General features: G+C 33.8%; 1 protein-coding gene across 1 annotated transcript; it reads left to right on the top strand.

Moving 5' to 3' along the window:
• The first annotated feature begins 2,365 nt into the window (after nucleotides 1-2,365).
• LOC141667803 (uncharacterized) lies at nucleotides 2,366-10,318 on the top strand. The gene is made up of 8 exons (XM_074474426.1): nucleotides 2,366-2,615; nucleotides 5,043-5,111; nucleotides 5,922-6,050; nucleotides 6,660-6,742; nucleotides 6,840-6,915; nucleotides 8,040-8,231; nucleotides 8,571-8,699; nucleotides 9,947-10,318. The coding sequence occupies exons 1-8, from the start codon at nucleotides 2,538-2,540 to the stop codon at nucleotides 10,109-10,111; spliced, it is 921 nt and encodes a 306-aa protein (XP_074330527.1). The 5' UTR covers nucleotides 2,366-2,537; the 3' UTR covers nucleotides 10,112-10,318.
• Nucleotides 10,319-22,305: the final 11,987 nt, after the last annotated feature.

Genomic DNA, 22,305 nt, shown 5'->3' with positions numbered 1-22,305 from the left:
TAAATTTTCTAGTATGAAATAAATACATGCAATACATACATACATGTATACATATATACGTAGAGTCAAATTTTATGAAGACCACGTTTTTGTTGGAGACGACGGAGGCCACTTATATTTTGTAATTAAAAGCTTGCATAAAAACATGGTAAAATGTATTATTTTGTGAATTATGTTATACAAAGATTATTATTTTATTCCAAATCTTGAATATCATACATGTACTGCATGTAAAATATTACAAAATATTTTATTCTACGAAACATGTTTAGTTTGTAGAGCATTTGTTCAAATTGCAGAACATACACATTATACTTATTAAACTTAAATGATCTTCACAATTTTAATGAATTAGTGATATTCGTAAAATATACGTATGTACATACGTGTATGATATATATGTGTGTATATATATGCATCACATATACGTACATCATACACACATAAATATATTTGCATAATAATGTAAATATGATGCAAGTATTTTGAACAAATCAATAACTTATTCACATTTAGTATGATCTTGCGTTGCTCGAGCAAAAAAGCTAGTATATTTATGGGGTGTATTTAATCAGGATTTTGAAAATCTAGATATATAAAATTTGGATTTTAAATAATTTATTAAAATTTGAAGGTATTAAATTTGAATTATAATTAATCTTTTAAAATATTGAGATATTCAATCAAGATTTTAAAAAATATTTCAAAATGTAGTGATATTCAATCAAGATTTAAAACAAACCTTTGAAATTCCTTGTTTTAAAAAATTCATGATTTTTTTTAATTCTATACAATGATAGATTTTGATATATTTACTAGTTTCTTTTCTTATTTCTTCAAATGAGGAGTGCCAAATATCAAAAAATTGTTCCAAAATGACACATAATGTGATTTTATTCCCATGATTCATATATATCTACACGAGGGCTCCATATCATTCAGGCAGGAATAACCAATAATATGCCGATAACTAAGTATTTTAGAACGCTTTTTAAACCCCTACCATTTCTCTTTTAAAATTCGGCCATTGTGTTCCAAGAATAAAAAGAAAAGGAATAAATGTTTTTTTTTCTATCTCAATATTTCTAAAAGGGGGATTTTTTTTGAAACAAATATAGAATTGATTTCTTCCCAAATTATTGTTTTCCTTTCCTTCTTAAAATATCACTCGAGGACAATAGATAAAATTAAATTTTCTATTTATTTATTTATTTTCCTAAATCAGCAAAACTTTGCAAAGACCTTAGGGGATTTGAGACCAAATATATGTAACTTTGTCTAAAATTAAAATATAGAACAATATTTGAAAAACTCGTATTGTTACTTTCGGTTACAAAATTTTTAAATTTAAATTATATACACCCTTTTAATGTTAAAACGGAGCGCTCTTTGTTAGTTTAGCTCTTACAAATATATTAGTATATAACACGATACAAACTTATTTTTATCATTATATATTATATATTGTTATCGTAATATGTTATTGGTGGGATTCAAATTTTATGCATCTTAAATAATAATTTTCAAGATTATATATAACCATTCTCATCAATTTGACATGACGTCTCCAGATTACGTGACTAGAATATCAATAACTAAAATTTCAATATTTCGTCTTTTATATTATCGTGTAAATTAAGAAGCGCAAAAAAAGGAATAAACCTATCAATTGCAAAATCCTCATTTATTACATTTGAGTTATAAAAAGTTATAAATAATCAAAAAAATAAATTAAAATAGTAATATCACAATGTACTATTTTTAGTATATAAAGATTGACCAAATTATCTCATTTTCAGAGTTAAATTGTCCAAAATATTTAAAAGCGTGAAATAATGCCTAAAATATCCGTTATATACGTATTATGGACATGCGTATTTACATTTTAAAAAAATTACACATAACACGTATATTGATATTTTTCTTTTTCAACAGGTGCACATTGAAGAAATGTGCATTCAAGAAAAGGCAAAATTGAATATGCGTTTGGTTAATGCGTGTTTTGTATAATTTTTTGAAAAATTGAATTTGTATTTTCTTAATATATTCAGTAATTATTTTAGTAAGTATTTTGAATAAAACATTCATGACTTTAGATTTTTTGGATAATTCATCACCAAAAAGTAGTTATTTTGATAAAAAAAATACCCTTCTTCTATACATGTATCTTAAAAATCAAAATACAATAAGAATATCCAGTACATGTAAAATTATTATGACATTAAAATTATTATATTTTTAAAAATATAAATATTATTTTGAGAATATGCTAATAGACAAAATAAATTTTAAAATTTAAATTATCAAATAAAAATAAAAAATAATTAAAAGTATGGGTTAAATAAATTTCATATACATATTCTCGCTCACCGACCTCCGTAATCCGTTAAAACCAAAACCCCCCTCTCTCTTTCGCGTCTCGCTAGGGTTTCGAAACAAATTAATCACTCAAATTGATGCAAAATTGTTATTAAATTCGAGTGAATCAATCTGTGACGTGAATTGTTGTTTAATTTCATAAAATCGTAGAGAATATCATGGAAGGAGACGGCGATGAAGTGAGTGTACAAGAACTCTTCTCCAATCTCTCTAATTACAAACAACAGCTTCAACAGGTATATTCTCTATTCAATTCAATTCTATTCATGTATGTTTTGAAGATTCAATTTTTGATTGTTTTTCGATTCGTGATGTTTTCGTAATGTTGTTATTATCGCGTATTTTTGGATTTATTTGATTGGGAATTGGGTGAATGAATAATTATTAGTGTTTGAAATATTGAAAATTACGATGATGAAGCGTCTGTATGAGTTCGTAATTTTTAGTATATTTGAGGATCGAGATTGTTTGGTTAGCGATGGACTTCGTTTGATATTGAGGTCAAATGTGAAAATAAAAGTACAATTGAAAAAATTGAGTATATGGTACATTTTGTTCATATATTTTTTATACAACAGTACAGTATAAGGAATCTACTTCTGCTCTAGCAGTGAGTTATATAGCACTGTCCTTAAGTAATACGGACAGTAAATTCTATAGCTTTTCCTAAATAGAAGCTTTGTGTCATTTAATCGAAGCAGTAGAAGTTCTAATGTTTACGTATGTACTTTATTTGCCAATCTCTTTCTATCATCTCTACTATTATTCCCTTTTATTATTTCTTCATGTTCTCATTTTCCCTGAGAAAATCCCTAAAACTTACTGAGTAAAATTCTTGTAGTAGACGAAACAAATCCTTTTTTATATACTCTACTGTAGTCTAGAATATTCATATTAAACTATTTAACATAATACTTTATAATTTACAGTGAACTCCCCTCAAGTAACAACATAAAATAATTAAAAATCAACATTTTAATTCCTTGCTCTGCATTAATTATCCTATGGACTAATTTCAATCATGGTTGTCACGGCATTAAGTCGAGGCAAGTCGATGGACCTCCGGTTAGTCGACTAGTCGTGGACTAGTCGTGGACTAGTCGACCAAAAAATATATAATTATAATTAAATATTTTTTATATATTATATAATTTAGGTTTCTAAATTACAAGTTTCTAACATCTACCAAAATATTGTATTTCAGGTCCTTGTATTTTATATCCAAAAATGAGGACTTGTTATAATTTACAAGTTACAACTTTGTTATTTATTATTACTAAAGGATAAAACTTAGTCTTCCTGATAAACAAGTGATGAAAAGCTTACAATTACATATATACATAATACATATATGTATATATACGTACAAATTTGTGTGTATTTACCTACATATAATATATGTATAGTTGTAAAATTATAGCATATTATACATATATGTATATGTATGTAACTTTATCTATACATATGAAAGAGGAAGAAGTAGGAGCTTACTGTGAATTAGGGTTGAAGAACTGGAAAGTGTAAAAGCTCAGAAAAGTATCTGTTAGGGCTGAATTATCTGTTAAACTGGATTTGAACTGAGTTTCACTGGGTTTTAAACGGGTTTGGGTCTTTAAAATAAACCAGTCAAGGACCCGGAACGACTAGTCGACCCGACTAGTCGCCCGGTCGACCAGTCAGTCGACTAGTCGCTCGAAATATCCATTTTTCTCCAGTTGACAAGTTCAGTCGACTTCTCAATCTCGACTACTCGACTAGTCGTCGACTAGTCGCGACTACTCGAGCGCCGTGACAATCATGATTTCAATCATCTTTATCACTGTTTTCAATGAAATTGCTATACATTGTAATTTGTAAAGGTAGTGTCATGCGATTTAGTGAAATGAATTATAAAGTGACCAAAACTTGTTCATGAGTTTATTTCAAGGATTAAAACGAGTAGTCAAGTACAAATCATGAATAATGAAGTTTATAATTCTTGCAAACCAATACAGCCTTCTCTGTGTCATCTTTTCTTTAATAGTAGTTGGTATGTCCATGTACATAATCGAGTGAATTATCACAATGTACTCGAGGTAAATTAAGTAGTCGGAATAACACATGGACTGTTCAACACATTTAAACTTGTCATTGCTAATTTGTGTAATCACTTCACAAAACACATATCTTACGGCTATGTTTTTCTAGAAGGATTATAATCTTTCTTACTATATATAATTTGAAATGTTTTTATCACATATTAATTTGTTGGGATCCAGTTAATAAGATTTTGTCATTTTCTTGTTCATTTTGGGAATTATATATGCTCCCTCCCAATAGGTATTATAGTGCCTCAGTGCATTAATCAAAGGCGAGCCTGATGCCTCGTGATTTTTGTAAGCTTACAGTTTTTGTAAGCCATATGCCAGATTTGGCGTCTTGAGTAGAACACCATAATAATTATGCCGGAGATTATAATCTCATAAACAAACATGGCCTTCGTAACGTATTTAATTTTTTTAAATACTGTGACGAATTTCAATACTGATGGTTGATAATGTGTTATCTAATGGATTTTTTGCATGTACTGTTCAACTCCTTCTGTTAATGTTTTGTATTTCTTAAGGAACTACAGGTCATTATATATGTTCTTTACCAAATTTTTATTTGTTTGACTGGTTTAGGTCAAGAGTCTCTTGGATGATGATCCTGGGAACTCTGAATATGAAGACATGGAAAAAGAGCTTGCAGAGGTGACTTTATTCATCTCAGTCCTATATTTTATTAGTTTACTATATCATTCGCGTAAACTACATGTTTTCTTTATATCTTCAGGTTATCAAAAATGTAAAAGATTAGTCTTTTAGATTTTTTTATAATGTTTTGTTTAATAATGTCGGAGAGTAGTCTTCTAATTTTTTTTGTAATGTTTTGTTTATTTTTTGGTTCACTGTACTCTTGTTTTAACAGTGTGCTGAAGTGTTCCTCACCAGAAGTTTGCTCTTTTATCACTTTCTTACAATTAATTTTTCTAGAAATAACAAAATAAATTTGTGTACATACTTTTTAAATTTTGTGTAAAAACATCGTGATCAAGTACAGAAGTCTTATGTTCTAGAAGTGTTTATAGGTTGTTTATAATCATCTATAGTTCAGCGTGATCTCTCTCTTTCTCTCTCTATATATGTATCCCTTTGTACTTTGCTGCCAATAATGTTTCTCGAGGCAATTAGCAAATCTCCAGTAAAGTTAAGGCTTTTCTTTGTTGATGAGCCTTTTGGATTATAAGGTGAGTTGTTATGGTAAAAAGTAGAATAATGATAAGTATAAATGTCTGAAGAATCTGTAGAAAAATAAAACATGAACATTAATCATGATGCACATCACTTGTATCCTGATTCTTGTGCAGGTTTGCTAAATGTTGTGAAGGCCAGTCTCCCATTGTGTCTTCAATGTCAAATGTTCACACTAAGTTTCTAAGTTCGACATCCACATCATTTAGCTTTTCAACCTGTAAACTTGTGAAATATATTGTCATCTTGGCTAATTGTTTAGAAATACAGGTGATTGCTTTGACAGAAGAACTCTTGGAATCTGCAAAGCAAAATGAGAAATCAGAATTGATTGCTGGGACAGGTTCTGGTATATCTCATAGTTCGCACCATCCTGAAGGAGTCCCTCCACATTATCCGGTAAACCTTTTCCTAACAAAAATGCAAAAATGCAGCTTTTACCTCTATGTATGTCGGAAGAATTTTTCTACAGTAGGTTGAATATTAAGTTTAACATAAAAGTGAAGTTTCATCATGGGAATGGATGGATTGCCACCGAGAATCAGGTGTACACAGTTTTTAATGGATTTTAATTTTTTAATTTAAAAAAGTTTCTAGAATCGTTAAAATGTTTAATATATTTGAATTTTTTATACAATTAAACAGTTCTCGAAAGAGGTTCATTTGCAGTTTTTTTCTAAATGGCGAAAATATTTTTTGCCTATTTGCTAGGTATGTTTTTTTTCTTCTGTTACTTTTAGGGAACAAATAAGAAGATAATAAAATAGAGACTGGTTACCATGATTCAATTTTGAAAGTGGCCAGCAGTACAAATAAAAAGTTTGAAATGAATTTCAAGTTTAGCCAACATGTTTTCGACTCCTTAAGAAACTGGACTTCCTCGGTCTCTTTTTGGTTATTTTTTATGTAGGGTAGTAGTTGACTAGTTGTGTTTTCTGTTCTTACCTTTGTTAGTAGTTGACTAGTTGTGTTTTATATTCTTACCTTGAATATTTGTTTATCAATTAGGATTCGGGTCTCATGTCTGATCAATCTGACAGACTTCCTATTGGCACTAAAGTTCAAGCGGTTTATAGCGAAGATGGGGAGTGGTAAACATTTTCTCTCTCTTTCAAGAAATTTCTCATTTAAAAGCAGTGTTAGTGTTTTTTATTTTCTTTTCTGTGTTTGATTAAGTTGATTGTTCAGGTATGATGCGACAATTGATGCATTTACACCAAACGGGTATCTGGTGTCATACGAGGGATGGGGCAACAAGGAAGAGGTATGTCCATAGAACATGTTTGAATTGAAAAGTTTCTCGTAGTAACTGCAACACTGGAAAACATGCTATTGTTTGTAGTAATCTTTAAGTATTTGCAGTGCGTTTGTCTGTAAGAAGTAAGAACTGTGTCTATCTGTAAAGTATACTAGCAGTGCATTTGTCTGTAAGAACTGTCTATCTGTAAAGTAATCGTCACTTGCTTGGTTATGTTAATGAATTGCTTCTTCAGAATGCTCTTCTGTAAATGTAGCCTTTCTGCGTAAAGGACTACACATAAACCATGTTGCACTTGAAAAATCTTAAGAATTTTTTGCGAAAAGAGCACATGAGCTGAAGCCTGAATTAATTCACTTACTCCGGAATTTGTAGTTTTAAGGTAAATTTTTTCAAAAAATCCTTGTCAGTGTTCACCATAACATAATTGTTAACGTCTCTTCAAGTAAAAAAGCATGTTTATTGTAGCGGTATAAAGATGGGACAAATAAATATTTTATCCAGTAGATATAAATTCTAGACTTGATTTCAGAGCTGTATATGATATGGCTCATTTATTAATTTGTGATCAACTTGTTTAGAGTTTATATATATTTTGTAGAGCTGTGTAAATATTTCATGATGCCAAACGTAAAAGGCTTGAATTTATATGTACACTATTATATACTAAATAAAATTTTATTGTACTTGTGAGTTGTCTTGAACTAGATTTTACTAATTTATATAAATATTTTAATATCAATATTATTTGTGTTAGTATTCAGTATGTACTTGTAATGTAGATAATTTTATGGATTGTTTCTTGTGTGTAAGTTGGACACGACTCTTATCCAGTGGGATGATATTACATTAGTAATCAACGTTGATTTATTTCATATTTCATTTTATTTTCTGTTTGTATAATTTGTCTCCTATCAGATTAAAATCTAAAAAGTGATCCAAAATCCTATCCGACTATGTTATCATATACCCTGTTCTACATGCTTACATCCTATGTTATTCTGTAATATTTATCGTCATGCACCAAATGTCCGTATAATTGTATTCTGCATGTGCAAAGATTTTAGTTTTTTATGTATATCTGTAAAAGTTACTTAGATGGTGGTGCACTGATGAATATTTTCCTTAAGGTGGATCCAGCAAATGTTAGGCCATTGCAAGAAGGGGCTGTGGATACTATTTTAGAAGCTGAGAAGGAAGCTGAGGCTACAAAACTTGCTCTTAAGCGGAAAATTGCGCAGGCTGCTTCTGCTGATACAGACTACCAGTCCCGCAGTTTACCAGCAAAGCTTCGTATTGAGCCCGAGGATTCTGAAGATGTGGTATGCTTGTTTTCGTACTTGACCTTGACATTTGGAGTTGCTAAGATGTCCCTTTCTTTACCTTTACCTGGTTATATGTTGTTTTTCTCTATGCTTTTACATTCTGTCTGTACTGAGTTTTGTTGAACAGCTATTAATTCTTGGTTGCAATTGTATTGCGGAATTCTAAAACTGAAATCATTGGCTATGGACTTCTATTTGGATTGTAACAACTGCTAGGTTTTTTAATAAACCAGATACTACAGAAACATAGTTTTAGGCTTTGCATGTTTACTCTGAATGAAACTCCAATATATTGTTACTTTATACTTTACTGATAAGGTGTTTTATTGTCAATAGAAAGCCGCCAAACGTAAGAAGATACATGCTTTCAAGTCTAAGATGCGGAAGGAGCAACTTGAGATGACACAGAATAAGAGGCAGAATGCATGGCAACAATTTCAAACTACCAAAGGCCGAGCTAAGAAGGTTTGTTTTAAAGCCAAATTTGTACATATGAAGTTCTGGTCATGAAAAATAAGTGATGACAAAACTTCGCATAATAGCTTGTCAACTTAGCTTCAACAGTATATTTTTGGACACTAATACTTGTTTAGGTTATAAAGTAATTGTTTAATACATTATGGATGGGAATCTAGTAGATAACAAGTGTTAAATTTATCTCGTACCAATTTAATTGGTAACCATCAAGGAGGTAAGAATAGATTAACACACACACACACACACACACACTAACACACACACACTAACACACACACACACACACTACGTTCAAATACAGCTTTTGTAACTAAAAACTCTACACCTGTAAAATTCACTAATAATGACATTGGATGCACTAAAGTGTAGGTAAAACTCATCACATACTTTGATAATTAAAAAATTAAAAATATTGTATGTGCATAACCCACTATTTGTGATACCAATAACCAATAATAACTGTTTATAACAATTTCCCCAAAACCTTTAGGTGGTAGGGGGTGACCTTACCTCATTTGAATCATATAATTTTCAACCACGGAGTGAACCACTCCAACATATTGTTAACCAAAAATGCTACACATTGCTAATCGGAAATGCTAGACCCCAAAAAAGATCTCATATTGTTTCCCAGATTTTTACCTGAAGCATCTCATTGGTTCATGTACTATTAAATGTAGAGCCCTCCCTGCATTCATATGGGTCCAACAAATCAAAGGATTGTCATGTGGCATTTGGGAATTTATATAGGATCCTTTTGGGACTAGGATTGCTTGTCGATAAGCAGATTTATTCGTTGACCTTTACTGAAGTAGAAACAATCTCATTTGTATTAATATAAGTTTGATCTATTTATCTTGACTAGTACCAGTGAAGCCACACATACTTGTGAAAGTCTGCAGCATTTCACTACCTATTTAAGTGTATATGTAATTTGTCCTTGGAAGTTTAAAATCAGAAGTCCACAAGTCTGTCATTTTTTTGCTCCATCATTATGGGCTCGTGTAATTTTTGAATTTTCCTCTTGTACTAGGCGAATACTTAGTATGAGCGTGCGTGTACTTTCACTCTCTCACTTGCACACACACAGATTACGTAGGGAGTATGTTTGTAGTCACAGGATTTGATCAAATAATTACGATTATGCCATTAAAATTATACCAAGTACTTGTACTCTGATATAATGATGTTACTTTGACCCTCTGATTGTACTAATCTCGCAATTATCCTGCCAGATTGGTTTCTTCTCCGGTCGCAAACGTGAGAGCATTTTTAAATCTCCGGAGGATCCTTTTGGAAAGGTTGGTGTAATTGGAAGTGGAAAAGGATTAACGGACTTCCAAAAAAGAGAAAAGCACTTGCATCTGAAAGGAGCTAATGCTGATGGCACAGATGAATAGATAGTCAAAGCCTGTTGAGAATTACCCAGAGTCTTCTTTTCTGTATGTTACTTCAAACTTGTATGCTGTTCGTCTAGCTTTAATGCAGAATCTGCTATGATTCATGACGGAAAAAGTAGGTTGTAAACTTAACATATATCTTGTGAACATAAGAAGTTGAATTTGGTTAACCGGTTTATGATATTTGTGAATTATTCTTGGTTCCTATCTTCGCTATTTTTATCACCATAATTTAGTCCAGTGGTTGCTACATGCTACATTACTATTGTCTCAGCTCTCTTGTTTTGATTAACTGGTAATTCACACCTTATGTGGTGCAAATATAGGTACAACACAATTCTGTTCAATTATCATTTATTCTAGAATAAGTTATTAATATTCTACAATTATATAGGTTTTGTGCAATATTCAGTAGAGTTTACTTGATATGTAATATTCAGATACATTCAACACAATTGAGGGCCGGATGAGTTGTGATGATTCGAGTGGTTTAGTAGTTCGAAATATTATGTTTATGTAGAAAATTCAGTAATTATTAATTAAATATATTACATATATGAGTAGCATTTCATGAAAACCCTCTTATAACTATGAAGAACCATTATTTAAAAATAAAAAATATAAATATTTTATTTTTCGTCATATATAATTATAAAATTTAATTATGAAGTTAAAAAGTGAAGTTACGCAAAATTTTTTATTTAAAAAATTATTGAAATTTAATAAAAAGTTTGAAGTGGTTCTCTATGAGAATTAAAATCACCTTATTCAAAATTAATTCGCTGTAGCCCGGAAGAGTTGACTCAGTTGGTTAAAGAGGGGATAACTATCCTCTTGGTCACAGGTTCGATTATGATTATGCCTCCTTAGTCTGAGCATTTCGCTTAAATGCGGTTTATCTTGGTTCACGTGGTTTGCATGCTATTGTGTGAGTCCGTAGGATTTACCCGGTACGCACCTGAATGGTAGCGGTTGAGGGTTAGTTACTATAAAAAAAATAATTCGCTGCATAATTAAATTTAAAATTAATCTTTTTTCAAATTGTTAATTTTTTTACTATATTCAAATATAAATATTATTTTAAATTACCATCGAATTTTAAAATTTTTAAAATAAAATTTTATAATTTGTGATGAAATTTTATAATAGAAGCTATCTCCACGGTTTTCGGTTTTTCGGTATAAAAGGGTCCTCGGTTGACTAATGACCTATATATACACACAAATTTATGTAGAAAAAGTGAAAAACTAAAAAATGAATAATTTTACGCACATAATTATATGATCAATTATATTAGTATATTATATTTATTAATATTTTAAATGAAAAGATGATTATATGCAGTGTTGCATAAATCGCTAATCGGGCTAAATCGGTTGAGCTACCTCGGGGATTTATCGGAATATAAAATCGGAATAAAATCGGTTATGTTTTTATATTATTTTTAAAAATATTTATATATGTTATAGGTATGCTTGGTCACACATTATGTATTAAACTTAAATTGAGTCTGTTTGGATATAATTATGGCACATGCAGTGCTTGTACTTCATGTACTTCTCTTGTTGTACTGCTTTACATGCATCGTTCTATGTGCCTCTTTTATTAAAAAATACTATGACTTAGATTCACGTGAACTTCTTCTCCATCCCTTCCGTTACTGTTATGATCGACTAGTAATTATTGAAGAAAAACAATTAAGGCGGGAATTGTCTTCTATTTAAACGGGGTCGTTTAGTCATTAGTTAAAGATGTCGTTTCAGTCAAGTCACCTTTTGTCTGCTTATGTAATGGTTTGGTCCAGACCCAGTTGTGGGATGTCACGTGTCAGTTATTGTACTAGTTTGTTATATATGTTGCCACCCTTAATTGTCTGGAGGCAGGCTGAAACATTTTATCTTCTTACATCTATATTATCTTTTCTCTTCAATGAAAACCCCAAAAAAAATTTAGCTTAGATTTGTTTCCTGTTCATATAATTACTCCATTGATAACAATTAGTAATCAGAGCCAGTAGTTTCTTGGACACCTTTCTCATGGCTGATAAATTCTATTCATTGCCACGACCAAACTTTTTCTTTCATTGAGGCTAAACTAAATCAGGTGGAGGAATCGCAGAGCTCTACATTCGAGCAGTTGCAACAGATTAAGGAACAATTCACCTTAGAAAACAGGGACATCAAGAAAAGCCTAGTTGATATCATGGCGTGATAAAGCTTCAATCTTATAAACAACTTCTTGAAGGTGAAAGCTCAAACAGACCTCACAGCCAACACAAAGTTGTGCCATTTTCTTCCCGTACTCCTACTACATTCACTATTGCTTCTGATGTTTTACGTATTGACACCCACCACCCATCTCACACACACCTACCTCACATACTATGGATCCAAGCTTTAGACCTATAGACCCAACATCGGTGCCTGAGTTCAGAAACACAACTATCCTTCCTCAATTTCAAAATGGAACATTTATGTTCAATACCCTACCTTCTACTCAAAACCCTCCACCAATACCTCAGTTTTACCAATCTACCTTGAACCCATTTGCTCTACCACTCTATCCTTACAACCATCAGTTTTAAAACACACCACCCACCTTTCATATCCCTTTCACCCAACCAACTATTACCCAACAACCTTTCATTCCTCAATGGGTACCTCATGATAATACAAATCAGAGAAACTTTCATACGAACCAGGGTTTAAAAATACCCAAGTTTGACTTTCCTAAGTTTAACGGTAAAGATCCTCGAGGATTACAAAATGTGAAAAATACTTTCAGCTTATGCCTTCAATTGATTTGAGGTCTAGGGTTCTTTGTGCCGCCCACCATATAGAAAATGACGCTGATATTTGGTACAGAACGGTTGAGGAAGAAAAATATAATCTCTTGTGGCCTGAATTCTCCAAACTGGTCTGTCAAAGATTTAATAAGGGAGGCTATGAAAATGTTGTAGGGCAATTCAATAAACTGGTTCAAAAAGGTAGTATGGATGACTATATTAATCAGTTCGATGAATTAAGAAATTATGTGATGCTATAGGAAGGGTTCCATAGAGAGTCGTACTACATTGATAACTTTATCGGTGGTCTCAAGGAATAAATCTCTCAATACTTGTACAACCAGAAACCCTAAACCTTGCAAGAGGCCAGAGACAGAGCTCGAGGTCAGGAACATTACCTTACTGTCCTAGACAAGAGGTACAGAGCTAGAAAGTATTCTCACCCTTCTGGTACTAATCCCAGTAATTTAATTACCAAGCTTCCTACTGATAAGCCTGTCACTTACTCTAAATCGCTCGAGACCTCTAGAAGATTGACACTTGCCGAAATTAATGAAAGAAAACTCAAGGGTTTATTCTTTCATTGTGATAAAAAATTTGAACCTGGCCATGATTGTAGAAAAAAAAATTTATATCATGGCGGATCGTCAAGATATATGACCGGAGATAGAGCCCTGCTATCAAATATGGTTGAGAAAGCTGGCCCAGTGGTTACCTTTGGAGATAACAACAAAGGTTTAACTAAGGGATATGGCTGTTTGCAAGCTGGAAATGTAATCATTGATAATGTTATATGTTGGTCTACAAACAAACTTGTGCACTCCAACAGTTTTAGGAGAACAAACTTCTTTCTACATTAGTGATTTCTTATGTCATTAAAATATTTTGAAATCACTATTGTACATCATTTCTCTCAAAAGATTAAATGTATAATTTTCATTCATTATAGATTTTAAGTACATTTTATCTCTATATCGCCATATATTCTGTGATACAGGTTCAGTCTCCAATGGCTTTCTTTCATTGACAGTCATGAGGTTGAAAACCCACAACTTCTATCCCTGACTGTAAAGACAAACACAGAAACAAAACCAACCAACACTCTCTTACCACTAAAATGAAGTATGAATGAGCGTGAGGGAGATAGTGCCTTAGTGCACCACATAAGGAAGGTTCTGAAGTCAACCCAGCAGCTCTGTCTCCTACAAAGATGAGTAGTATTTAAACCGAGACAACTGCTAACCCCCATACATCTTCTCAAAAAGATGTAATGGCTGAAAAGGCACAAAAACAATTACTAGATTCATCCTCTCAACAGGGTGCGTCTATTGAAATTTTCATGTCGGCCAAGGTATCCGATGTAGTGTCACCACCTCAAACATAAACAATTCTTGATGCACAAGGAAATGTTACACACACAAAGGATGAGTTGACGGAAACAAGAGTTTCGACCATTTTAAGGTCATATTCGATTGTTTAAGGTTCTTTAATGGACCAATTATCTTTACAGGTGTTAGGAGAGAATACTGATCCAATAGCCATATGTCTGTGGTCAGTGTCTACCTCCCCAGGCTTAAATCCCCTGGATGCATCCGCGGATAGTGGATCTGACATAGGCGCAGATCGACAACTTGTTGACAATGATTCAGATATTACCTGATGAGTCACAAGGAAATGTCTTCACAGACATTAGAAGGGAACTTTGATCTTTATGCTAAATTCGTTGGATCATTGTTTACCTTCCCAGAGTTCAAATCTGGAACCCTAAAAGGGAAACTAGCAACTTGTAGATTATGACTCAGATTCATCTGACGAGTTTAACGAGGATGGGGATTTGCGAACACCCATTGCACCGCCTGTGACCTCTTTAAGGATGGCTAAGGTGATTTTCCTTGCAGGAACAACTGAATTTTGGAGCTATGAGAGGAGTGATACACTTGTGAGAATGAGTGTAAACACGAGTGGAAAAAAGAGTGAAACACATGTGAGGTACACTAAACAGAATCACACACTCACAGTGAGGAAGAAAGAGAAACTACTTGTTATTTCTTTTCCAACCAAGTGGAATATGAGAACTCCTTCAGACAACGGCATACATTCCTTCTCTAAGGGGCAGATAAAAGCTTAAGTAATAGTTTGGAGGATTCCTCAACTAAGGGGGAGAAATAGCAGGGAGGAAGAAAAAGGTAAAGCACATGTACACTTCACCACACCATTGTTGTTTGTAACTACGGATCCTATTGTACGGGAGAGGTGGTAAACACAAGGTGATTTCCTAGTAATTAGAAGAAGTTGTTTGGTTCATCACTATTCTTCATAAGGGAAGAAGCTGTTTTCCAAAAGGGGAGTACCATTGATTTTTATCTGCGGATCCTATTGTACGGGAGATGTGGTAAACGAAGGTGATCTCCTTTAAGCAGTTGATTCTCATAGGGGGAGAAGCAAGAGAGATATGCGTTTCTCAATAGGAAATGTGGTTGTACAAATGAAGATAAAACTACTTGAATATATGTTTAGTCTAGAGGAACATCTATTTGGAATCTGGAAAATGTTAAATATAATCCAGAACTTTTCTGCTATTTACTTTGCATTTTTGTTTATATCTTTTTCTTATTTGTTAGTTGAGTTATCCTCTAGTTATTTGTTGTTATTGTGTAACAAACAAATAGGGGGAGATTGAAAGGCATATGTCATAGCCTATTTGTTTATTCGAGGATTTAACTCAACTCAAATAAGAATGTAACAAGTAAATAGTGGATATATCATCAAAGAGATCTCTCAAAGTAACATCTGTCAAAGGATTCAGAAACAATGTTCATCTACAGACTTGAGAAATTAATTCACTGGAAGAAGTTCAAGAAATTGATCAAGCCTCAGTGATATAAATCAAGATTGTGGATTTAATCAAGTGACAGAGATCTTGTCAGGGTATCAGATAATTACAGGGATTTAATCTGAAGAAAATCAAGTTATCAAAGTCAAGTCATGAAGAAACGTCACGGAAGTTAGTCACTCATGAACCAGATAGTACATCGAGTGTCACCATTGAAGTGGTGAAATTGATTCATAATTTTCAGAAGATTTTCAGAAGAATGGTTGCTGTTCAAGAGTATTATTAATTCTTTATTAATTAATTAAGTCATATAATTTAATTAAGAAAATAAATTATATCTGCAAAGATTAATTTATTGATTAATTGAATTAATTTATTAATTAATTCTGAATTAATATTATGAATTTTTAGAATTGATTTTGAATTTATATTCAATATTAATTCAGTATGACAATCAATTGAACTGGTATGACAATCAATTATCATACCGAAAGTCATGCTAGTTCAAATGGATTGTCATACCGAAAGTTCTACCGGCTATGAAATTGTCTTGCTAGTTCAACAAATTGTCATGCCGATTGTCTTGCTAGTTCAAGCAATTGTCATACGATTGTCTTGCTAGTTCAACAGATTATCATGCCATTTGTCATGCCAATTGTCATGCCAGTTCAAGCAATTGTCATACCGATTATCTTGCCAGTTCAAGTGGATTCTGTTGATTGAATTATAAAAGAAACGAAGCAGCATACATTCAAGACATTGATTAAAAAAATTCAACAGACTTCAACCACTTCAAGAACAAAAGAAAAGCAACAGCAACAAAATATTTCATCTCTCAACTGCATTCAAGATCATTAATTTCTAGTAACTAAAGTTAAATCCAAACCACTAGAAATCATTCTCTTGTTCTTGTGTAACTATCTAGCGGATCAAAATCCCTAGAACTTAATCTCAAATTGCTTCTAGCGTTTGATCTTTTTATTGCAAAAATAGAAAAAGTTCATGTCGAATTTATTCTAGATTTGTGATAATTTATTTAATATTAATCCCTTGTAAACGTTACCGTTGTTGTAACACCTTTCAAGTTTAATAATATTTTTTATTTAACTTGAATTTTGTTTCACTTTTTATTCCGTATTAAATTCGATTAAACGGTATAGTTTGTATTCAACCCCCCTTCTACAAACATATTTTGACCTAACAACACATATAGTAAAGATCCAAAACAATCATGTCTGAAGAAGCATAAAATCCAACCAAGCCCGCCAAAACTGAAGAAACCCCAAAGACTCAAACCCATAGTCGATATGAGGCTATCAGGGTTCCCATGCTGAGACCTTCTGAGTATCCCATATGGAAGTAAAGATGGCTATGTTTCTGGAAGGTACAGATCCAGAACACCTTGACAGAATTTATGAAGGACCGCATAAGCCAACCAAGCTCTCTGTTGTAGTTGCAGATCAGCCAGCAAAGACCATACCAAAGGAGAAAAATCAATACAGAGGTGAAGATATCTCATCTATTGCCAAGGATGCAAAGGTAAGGCATTTGCTGCATAGTACCATTGATAATGTCATGTCAAATAGGGTAATTGTTAGTCCCTAACAATGCAACAAGAATTACAAAAGGGGGTTGAATGGAATTCTTGAAACATTTTCACAAAGATATAAAATGTTCTATCTTAATAATATATAACTGTGTGAATTGATTTGCAAACTGCGGAATAATAACTTGGAATGAATCAATACACAAGTAATTAAAAACACAAGTTTTTAAAAACTTTCTGGTGGATTTGACTGTATCCACCAGAGATATATATTCTATCAAGAGAACTCTGTGTAGCAATTAGCTCACAGCTGCTTACAAATTTGAACAACTAAGTTTTCAGAGAAATGCCAAGAATACAGCTTACAAATGTTTCTCTGAGAATAATAATCTTGCTTAGTTGCTTGTTGTTCTATTTGCTACTTCTTGGTTTATATATCACCAAGATTACAAAGTAATAAGACAAGATAGTAAAACAAAACCTATCAAGCCTAATACAATGCTTCTTCATTACTCTGTTCCAGCATCTTTGAATATCTTCATAATAGCATAGAAATGGCAATGCTTCTTTGTTCTCCAAAACCCAGTTGAATAGGCATCCACATTCCTTTTGCATACACTCGACGCATGTGACTGTGTTGTCACTGTCAACTGATGTTTGAATTGATTATCCGTCGGGTACATGATCATCCGTCGGGTTGCCTTGTTGATCATCCGTCGAGTGACATTGTTGTTTATCTGTCGGGTAGCTATCTGACACTTGACTTTATTTCATTTATGCAGAATTACAAGACATCATCTATGTACAATTAATCAACCTATTCTGCATATCTAACTAAAGTAAACATGACTTGAGTGCTACTACGGAAACTAAACAAGGTGTATGCAGAAATGTGCTACAGACTCATTATTACACAAGCTACTCACTCGATGGATAATTGATCATCATCCGTCGGGACTATATTGAGTTATCCATCGGGACTATATTCCTTATCCGTCGAGTGCTACATTTTTCACTAAGTAAAATCTACTAAGGTGTTTTGCTAATGAAATCATCAAGTTCACAACATATCCACAACAATCTCCCCCAATTTATGTCTACTGGAATTGTAGCCATAAATTAAGAGAAACTTGATGATAACAAAACACCCCAAAAATACAACTTTAAAAGTAAGTAGATAAAACTTTAAAGTGCTTCAAATAACAAAATGTACAAAGATTAGCTTACAGTCATTTTCAAGGTGCTCCTTTAGCCTGAGCAGATTAGTCTATTTCCTTGAAGATCTGGATCTCTTTCCAAGCTTTCTGTTGTTTTCTTCTATCTAATTTTGGAGCTGTCTGTGGAATTTCAGTTCATCAGATTCTGAGAGATTTAGCTTTTCTTGTATTTCCAAAAGAGTCTCATTGCTAGAGATGCTCAATTGGTCTTCTAATCTGAAAAATCTTCTCACTCCTTTATCATCCATGAACTCCATCAGCCAGTAGGGCCTTAGATGCACTCTTCTTCCTGTGTAAGGGATGTTAGAGACTTTGGGAGTGCATCTTTAGCTCTAATACTCCTCAGTTCTTCAATCTTCTTTAGAACCAGTCTTCTTGCAGTTACATTGAATCCAAAGTTCTTCTTGAATGATGAATAAACCTTTATCAGTACAGCTTGGCTTTCTTGAAGGATCCTGTGAAGTGGCCATTGAATCTCCTTTCCTCCCTTGTACTTGAAAACTAACCTTTCAGGTAGATTCTGTAGGCATCAATACCTCTCACTTCTTCTAGTTCATCTAGATAAAGATTTAGATCATAGAATTACTTGATGTCACACAAATACATGTAATCTCCCTTGTTAACTTTGGATTGTGCTTTAGTTAGAGATTTGGATTTGAGAGGTGACAACTTCACTTTCTTGACTGGTCTTGACTTTGTTCTCTTTGGCTTGTTAAGGATTGGCAAATTGAAGTCAGGAATTGGTAAACTCTCCCAGTCTATTGGTTCATCCTTAGGCACAATAGGTTCACCATGAATGTTCCTGTAAGGATCCACCACTTTAATGTCTTCAAATACCACAGAGGGTTTTGATGCTTGAGTTGTAGTTGGAGTGGATTCCTTGGAAAACTGATCCTCCAATTCCTTATCAATAAAATCCAATTTCCTTTTGATTCTTTTGGCCAATTCCTTGTATCTTTGAGGTTTCTTCTGTTGTGGTTCAACTTGCTTCTTTGGATCTTGAGATTCAGTGATTTCAGATGGCTGAGCAGGAATTTGTTGTGTTGGTTTCACAGCTTGTAGCTTGGCCAAGATAGCAGCCTGCTCTTTCTTTTGTTTAGCCCTTTTAGCATCTAGAATAGCTTGCTTTTTTTCTTGCTTCAATCTTGCCTTTTCTTCTCTCTTTGCTTGAGCAAATTGAGGATGTCCAGCCACCACACAAATTTCTTTCCCATTCCTGAAAACTTTAACAATTCTCCTTTTTAAGGCTGAATCAGCTGGATCCTTGTAGAAGGCAATTGACCTTGACAACAGTTCCTTCTCATCAAGCTTAGGTTTCTCATACACTATATCCAAAGGGTTCTTTAATGATGATTTTGGATAGTTCACCCTTGGCTTCAAAAGTACTACAGCCTTTGGAGATTTGATGCAGGATGGCTGTCCTCTTTCCAGATAGTTCATGCTCATTTCATTCACAGAGATTTTCCTGACTTGAGAGTGATGAATGGCCGACTTTTCTGGCTTTTTTTCTAGCCCAAATTTCTTCTGAATATCCTCATCAATCTTCTCCCAGTTGATTGGCTTCAACTGCTCCTTTTCAGCTGCTCTTATATTGGCTACTGCTTCATTTATCAGATCAATACTGTCTGTAACTGGTGGCTTGATGAAAGCAATTGTAAGCACAATTACTTTACTGATTTGAATGTTAAGCTATTTCTTCCCCTCACTTGGTCCTTCTCCCCCTTTTTGTTATCATCAAGTTGAGTAGAGGAGGAGGTTTGTGCAGCCACCAGTTTCTGAAGCAAGTCTGTCTGTTGAGCTTGATGCAGATGAATTGTTGTAAGAGATGCTTCCATAGCTGTCATCCTTGTATCCAAGGAATCTATCTTTGTGGCAAGATCAGAATTTTTCCTGAGCTGTCTCTTAATATCAAGCATTGTAGCTTCTGGAAGCTTAGAGTCCATTTTGTCAGAAATATCCTTCTTCATCTCATCAATATCTCCTTTGATGGTGTTGACATATCTAGCATGTTGGAAGCCTTGAATTTGTTATAGTTGTAGAGAAGCAAGATGTGCTTGAAGGAGCTTCTTGGTGTTGGCCTTTGTAGTGGTTTGAAGAGTAGAATTTGTCTGATTTATGAGTTGAATTAAGGTTGTCTTGAAGTAGTATTCATCACAATGCTTTGAAAATGCCCATGATGGCATGCCTGATCTTGAGCTAGAACCTACTTCTCCCCCTATGTCCAATGGCTCTTCTTCACTATCTCCACCTTCATTTCCAAATAAATCTGCTGAACCACCAGTCTTATAATCAACCTCACCAGCTGTAGAGGGTAAAGCTGTGATGGAATCCTTGGCTCTTAGCATTGACTGTATGGTGTGCACCAAATTGAGCATCCTTTCTGCATTGTCATTGCCCTGTTCAGCTAGAAGTTGATAAGCTAGAACAGGGTGAGTAAATATCTCAGCATCAAGGGAGGTGGAATCTATAACAACTTGAGGTTGCTGAGATAGTCCCTCTCTGTCTGCATCCTGGACATCCATTAACTCACTTGCAATGACATCCATCCTTATAGCTCCTGTACCTGCATTTATCTCGTGTTCTCTCTTTTGTTGCATCAAGGTCTCACCTTAGCTCCCCACCCTCACACCCTCACCTTCACCATCTAAGGTGGGACTCCTCTCACTCTCTTTTGCCAATCCTGAAGAACTGGATTGCTTATTTTCACTCTTTTCCTCTTCTTTCTCCTGGGAGCAACCCAGACTCTCACTCATAACACTCTCTTTCCTCAATCCTAGGAGTGATTGTACTACTACTAACTCTTCTGCACTTGAAATAATTGATGAAATTTGAAGCTGTGCAGAGACACTCGACAGATAAGGGATATCCTTCGGGTTAGCAGTTTGACTATCCGACGGATAACTGTTGTTAAGCTTATCCGTCAGGATACAATCACTACTCGACGGATAAACAATATCCATCGAGAGAGTAGGAATAAATTAGTTAGGAGTGGAAACTATTGTGGACTCTGTGCAGATTGATGAAAATTTTGGCACAGATGTCTCAACAGTTCCTGAAAGAATTGGCAAGTGAACCAACAAATCATCCAAAAGATGATGCTCACTTGTACTAGATTTTGGCTTCCCCAACAGAGTTAAAGAAGGGGAATCAGGAATTGATGTGTTGATCATATCCACATCCAGAGAGTTTGTGGGAGAATTTGGTGTTTGGGGTGATTCTATAACTAAAGATTTTGGCTGTGACTCCACATTTATTGGAGCCATATCAAGCTGAATTTGAGAAGGTGCAGTGACTGTCTTTAGCACCAGTTTGCATAGTGTGTGAACCCTGTGCATCCCCAAAGGTTTTTGATTTCTTCTTTCTGGCATAAGTTTAGGGTGAGCTAGTATCCCTTACCCTTATGGCCTGTACTCTTGGCTAAGAGCTTTGTTCAATAGCCACATCCTTTTGGGAGGATGCAGCTAGAAATGAGCTTTTGTCATTTTTAAGCACTGCAGTTTGTTGGGAAACTGTCTTGTGGCTAGGCTGGGAAACACTCACCTCTCCAACCTTATCCTTAGAGTTTCTTTTATGTTCACCCTATCCCTCACCTACCTTACCCACATTCACAGTCCCCTCTTTGGGTTTGGTGGATTTTACAACTGGCATCTTTTGAGAGGTACCAGAGGGGGCTTTCTTTGATTTGGATTTTGAAATTTTTGATGGTTTAGTAGCTTGGGTAGGCAACTGTTGGGTCATTGACACAGTTGCCATAGCTACACTAGAATTCAAAGAAATATGTGAAGTTGGAAGAGTAGGGACAGATGAACTTAC

This window comes from Apium graveolens, chromosome 6 (assembly GCF_009905375.1).
Source record: "Apium graveolens cultivar Ventura chromosome 6, ASM990537v1, whole genome shotgun sequence".
NCBI classification, from domain to species: Eukaryota; Viridiplantae; Streptophyta; class Magnoliopsida; order Apiales; family Apiaceae; genus Apium; species Apium graveolens.
This window is presented reverse-complemented; position numbering and strand designations above follow the sequence as displayed.

Coding starts and splice junctions, on each gene's coding strand:
- LOC141667803 (XM_074474426.1), top strand. CDS start 2,538: ATGGAAGGAGACGGCGATGAAGTGAGTGTACAAGAACTCTTCTCCAAT. Junction 6,051..6,659: donor GAGTCCCTCCACATTATCCG/GTAAACCTTTTC, acceptor TTTATCAATTAG/GATTCGGGTCTCATGTCTGA. Junction 6,916..8,039: donor GATGGGGCAACAAGGAAGAG/GTATGTCCATAG, acceptor ATTTTCCTTAAG/GTGGATCCAGCAAATGTTAG.